Source organism: Sinocyclocheilus anshuiensis, unplaced genomic scaffold, assembly GCF_001515605.1.
Source record: "Sinocyclocheilus anshuiensis isolate Anshui unplaced genomic scaffold, SAMN03320099.WGS_v1.1 scaffold244, whole genome shotgun sequence".
NCBI classification, from domain to species: Eukaryota; Metazoa; Chordata; class Actinopteri; order Cypriniformes; family Cyprinidae; genus Sinocyclocheilus; species Sinocyclocheilus anshuiensis.
In genome coordinates, this window is record NW_015558588.1 from 750,524 (window position 1) to 756,542 (window position 6,019).

The 6,019-nt window shown below is 32.7% G+C and overlaps 1 protein-coding gene across 1 annotated transcript in view; it reads left to right on the forward strand.

Moving 5' to 3' along the window:
* Window positions 1-3,419: 3,419 nt before the first annotated feature.
* The window catches only part of LOC107679951 (anosmin-1-like), a 76,514-nt gene continuing 73,914 nt past the window's right edge, over window positions 3,420-6,019 (forward strand). Inside the window, exon 1 of the mRNA XM_016475680.1 lies at window positions 3,420-3,597. Within this exon, the coding sequence (XP_016331166.1) occupies window positions 3,430-3,597 (168 nt within the window). The 5' untranslated portion in view covers window positions 3,420-3,429. The remainder of the gene's footprint in view (window positions 3,598-6,019) is intronic.

Genomic DNA, 6,019 nt, shown 5'->3' on the forward strand with positions numbered 1-6,019 from the left:
TTTCCAGATTTACTACTGAGATGAACGGAGATGCTAATAAGTTAACAATAATAATTTACATCATGATTATATGTGTTGCACTGCCTTTATTCTCTGCTGATTTACATCATTGCATTGCAGTGATAATGTTTACAGGACGATTTCTATTTCATCTTCGAGTTTATGCGAACTCTGTGACGTTTCGCTTCTTTAAAGGTAGCAGCGTTTGCACTGAAACACAAAGTATTAAAGCTGGAGTTATGAATGAATGTTGAACGTTATTGTGTTTGGTTACCTTTACTAGGTATTAGTTAAACATGAAAAGCTGGAATGGAATTTGTGAGGAATTATGGCTCCAATTTGAATTCCGATTCCTTAGCAATTCCATTAATAGTTATTTTAGTCCCGAACAAAATGCACATAAACCTGTATGACTTTATTTCTTTCTTCTGTCTTCTTTTGTGTTTCACTGAAGAAAGAAAGTCATACAGGTTTGGACTAATAATTAGCAATTATTATTGATGCTCAATATATTTGATTTCATTTGATGGATTGCATTTATTCAAATGGCTTCGAATCAGCATTAATATGTTCACTGAGAAAACAATTACATGTGTTCAGTTAATTTGCACTAAATCTGGGCATTGAATAAATAATAATTTTTGTTTCATTTTGATATATTAGAGTTAAATATATTACATATATTTAATGTTACATATATAATTTTTTATATTTATTTGGGATAAATAATAATATATTAAAGGTTTTACATATTGTATATTTATAATATAATGTTATGATATATTCCTATCTATTTATTTTTATATTACAATATATTTATAAACAATGTATATTTAAATATTATATTTTTTTCAGGATTCTTTGATGAATAGAACGTTCAAAAGAACAGCATTTATTGGAAATTAAAAAAAACTTGTAACATTAAAAATGTCTTTACTGTCACTTTTCATCAATTTAAATGCATGAATAAAAGTATTATTATTTGTTTATTTTTTTTGTAAGTCCAAACTTTTGAGTGATTTCTGAAGATCATGTGACGCTGAATGATGCTGAAAATTCATCTTTCACACATAGTTACATATAACACAGCTATTTTAAATTATAATAATATTTCACTTTTTTACTGTATTTTTGATGAAATAAATCCAGCCTTGCTGAGCAGAAGAGACTTTTTTCAGAAACATTAAAAAAATCGGAATTATTCCAAACGCCATGCACATGGATTTCTATAGAGAATATGTGATTTTAGAAACTAATAATGGATGCATAAGACAGATTTGGGCAGAATTATATAATTATTTGTACATATGAGAGCTGTTTGTCAAACGCATTCGCTTCATCTGCTTCTGTTCTCACAGATTATCCAACATGACGCAGTTTCTCTCGTCTACACTTTCAAGGCCAGACGCTTGGCATCTCAAATCTGGTTTTTGACCAGCTCATAAGCGTCATTTGTTGACGGGGAAATTAGTGTTTTCATACTTTCAGCTGTAAACAGTAGTTGCCAGGCGAGACTCAGGGTCACTGCTGAGAAACAAGCCAGAGTCCCATCTTTCCCTGCAGAAACTTTAACTGTTCGCCGCTGTGTCAAGAGATTTCAGATTTATGCATTTGAATTGAATAAAAAATGTCCATGCATATGGATTACACCGTTTTAACATAAACTAATGTGGTGCATATTTGACAGTCATGCATAAAGGAAACAGGACAGATTTCTGCACTCTTAAAAAAAAACATGGCATAATTTATTAATAAATATTTGATTTTATTTAAATAATCATATTTTCATATAGCTCTGTTCATTGCGAAAGCGATTACATTCATTCAGTTACAGTTTTTCTCAATTGCTTTGGCTCAATTCTCGAATGAAACTTTTTTTTCCCGAAACAATAAGTTCAGTTATAATATATATTTAAATATGTATGTTTTGGATATCTCTCTTTAACATTGAAATAATTTAAAAAGTATGAACGCTTAAAATATCACTGTGAATTGCTGTGGAACAAGCAATATTCAAATAGAAATAATTGTGTGAGATTGAAACAAATTGGATTTAATGATGCAAACCTGGTTATTGTGTAGTTAAAACACGTTCAGTTTATTAGAACTACTACAGAAATCTGACCTGTTTCATTAATGCACGACTGACAAATATGCATCACATTAGGTTTATTAGTGGTTTATGTTGAAACGGTGCATATATGCAACTCAAATGCATGAATCTTTTTCAAGTTTAGGCGTGAGACCGACCGCACGCACGGCGTAAACCCGACCCAACACACGGCTGCAATAAACCAACAAATGAAGCCATTACAGAAGCGTTTAAGGTGCGCAGACATCCGCGTTTGAAGGGTTTGAGGAGCGGCTGTGGATCTCAGCACAGAAACAGACCAGACGCAGGTGAAAACACAGATCCTTCTCCACGAGCCTGACTGCTTTCGTTAGAGGAGCACGCGCTGAAATATTTGGCTCGGCTGTTTATATTTATGAATATTTATTCATGAAAGAATTCTGAAAAAAGTATCACAGGCTCCAAAAAAAAAAAAAAAAAAAAAAATTACATTTTGAAGCATATTAAAATAGAAAACCATCATTTTAAATTGTAATAATATTTCACAATATTACATTGTTTTATGTATTTCTGATCAAATAAATGCAGCCTTGATGAGCAGAAGAGACTTCTTTAAAATGTAATAAAAATCATCTGATCAAACTTTTGAACGGCGGTGTATATATATGTTTATAGAATATTTATATACAGTATAATATATATTTAAACTTTTTTAATGATGAACCGAATGAAGTGTAAAAACTGATATCCATTATTTTCACTCAATAAATGTAACATCATCATAGTTTGTGTTTTCATAGTTTCAGGCGAGACGCCACAGAATGCTAAGTAACAGATATCACCATATTAATATATTTCTGTATGACAAGTTGTCTGAAATGTTATGCTTCAATATGAAAATGAGGCATTATCTAATTCAATATGCACTAATTTGCAAACATCTCCAGGACAAATCTGCACATTGGAGGTTCAAAAGTTGTTGTCATATTAGAGTTAGAATTTCTCTTTTTATCACTTATCATGTTTTTAGGAATGAATGTTAAATACATTGCATATAGTGGTGTATAGGTTTCAGAATATAGATAGGAATAAAACTGTTAAGTTTGGTGTATGCAAGTGGAGAGAAAACCCCTTTAAAGATATGTATTGTAATTGAAATCAGATGCAAATAGATAACGCGTTAAAAAACGAACACTGTGTATTCTGGATGGTTTGAAAGAAGAGAACTTGAGCAGTGCATGAAAAAAGCCGAACTTTCTCAGTCGTCCCATCTGAAGTGACGCGCGTTGACTCCGCCCCGCCGCAGCGTCAAACTCGCTTCAGCCGCGCACAGTCCAAGCGGACGACCAGACCTCGCGATGCTCGCGCTCACGCTGTGGACTCTAGCGCTGCTGTGGAGCGCCGCGCGCGTCGACGCCAGGGCACCCGACGAGTTCTTCAGCGGGAGCGTTTACCGCGCGAGGTGCGCGTCGCGTTGCCTCAGCCTGCACATCACGCGCATTTCTGCCGCTTTCAAGCATTTCCAGGTGCGTCCGAATGTGACATTCTATCAGACTAGAGTTTCAGTGGAAAATTCTACAACTTTGTCTTTGGTTACACAATCTTGGCATTTAGATCCGTATGCTTATGTTATTATGATTATTACTAGAACGGTCCGATATGTGCTTTTGAATGACCGATATATGGAGTGTACAGAATTTATGAAATCAAATGAATCGCTTATTTTATATTATATGAACGATATTATTATTTTACATGATTTAAATTAATTTGAATATTTAAAAACGTTTAACATACGGTGTGTTGGCCAAACTGTGAGTCGATTTTGAACCTGACGCATTGATCTTATTGCTCATTAGTGACCTAGAGGCTACTAGTAAAACTATTCAGTGACAGAATATGAAACGAACACTTAATATTTGCTCAAAATGTACAGAAAGAGTATATTTGGGATGGAACAGACTCGTGAATATCGGCTATTTAATCAGCTTTATCGGTCCGTCGTATAGAATTATTTAGTTTAGGTTAGAAATGAATCATGTTTTTCGTGGTCATATCCGGTTGGTTGCTGAGACTGTGCGCTTTATTGATGAGGGTGTTGAAATCAGTTTTCAGCTCTGAACTCTCTTCTGTTCTGGTTAATCTGGTTTAAAGAAGCAATTAATATCTGCATCAAACAGACTGCACACGTGATTGATGTGTATGCACAACTAAAACAATGGTTATACTCAGAGAGTATACTAAAGAGTCGATTACATCCCTTCAGTGACCTTATATTTTCATGAAGAAAATGTAACATATTTAATACTTGTTATTTAAGCACATTTCCCTTCCAAAATTATATATATGTATTTTTAAAATAATTTTGATGTTTTATTTATTTATTTATTGCAGTAATGAGAACTGGGCAGGATAACGGCTTAATAGTCAAAACATTATTTTATGACATTTAAGCACATTTCCATCCCATATTCTTATTAATGTAATTTGAAAAAAAGTAATTATATATATATATATATATATATATATATATATATATAAAATATTTCCCTCCCAAATTCTTATGAACGTAATGTGAATTTTTTTTATTTTTATTACTTAAAAATAAAAAAAAGGTGTTTTTTTTGTTGGTGGTTTTTTGTTGCAGTAATGAGAACTGTACATGGGCTGTACATGACGTATGCTCTTGATCAAGTCTATAAATTATTGCACAAAGTCATTTGTTTGTTAGTGTCTTCAACTTCTCTCATGATATATGAATAGTAGCTTGAATAGTAGCAAACACACTGCATTTTTGCATTTGTTGGTCATACCTTGTTAGATACTGCAACCAGTTTAATGTATGTTTAAAAGGCATTATTTTGAGTCTTTGTTGCATTTTGGCTGACTGGTTTAAAGAAGCAATTAATATCTGCATCAAACAGACTGCACACGTGATTGATGTGTATGCACAACTAAAACAATGGTTATACTCAGAGAGTATACTAAAGAGTCGATTACATCCCTTCAGTGACCTTATATTTTCATGAAGAAAATGTAACATATTTAATACTTGTTATTTAAGCACATTTCCCTTCCAAAATTATATATATGTATTTTTAAAATAATTTTGATGTTTTATTTATTTATTTATTGCAGTAATGAGAACTGGGCAGGATAACGGCTTAATAGTCAAAACATTATTTTATGACATTTAAGCACATTTCCATCCCATATTCTTATTAATGTAATTTGAAAAAAAGTAATTATATATATATATATATATATATATATATATATATATAAAATATTTCCCTCCCAAATTCTTATGAACGTAATGTGAATTTTTTTTATTTTTATTACTTAAAAATAAAAAAAAGGTGTTTTTTTTGTTGGTGGTTTTTTGTTGCAGTAATGAGAACTGTACATGGGCTGTACATGACGTATGCTCTTGATCAAGTCTATAAATTATTGCACAAAGTCATTTGTTTGTTAGTGTCTTCAACTTCTCTCATGATATATGAATAGTAGCTTGAATAGTAGCAAACACACTGCATTTTTGCATTTGTTGGTCATACCTTGTTAGATACTGCAACCAGTTTAATGTATGTTTAAAAGGCATTATTTTGAGTCTTTGTTGCATTTTGGCTGATCTTTAATCTCTAGTGTATGAGAACATGCAGTACAACAGATGATTTTCCGTTTTTAGTAAAGTGAAGGCTTTGTGTTGCTCTTACGCTCTTGTTTTGTCAGAAGTCGTGCATCTACACCGCATTAGTTTCCTCAGAGCTCAGCGAAAGGCTCTTCTCCTTCGAATGTTTCCTCACTGCTTGCATCTGAATGCACACGAGTGTGTTCAAGGTTAATGCATGCATCTAAAGCGTGAAACTTGCCATGCAACCCAAACAAGTTGACATGCATGCGAAGATAAATGCACTTGTGACGGTTTATGATGTTGCCATTTGGCAG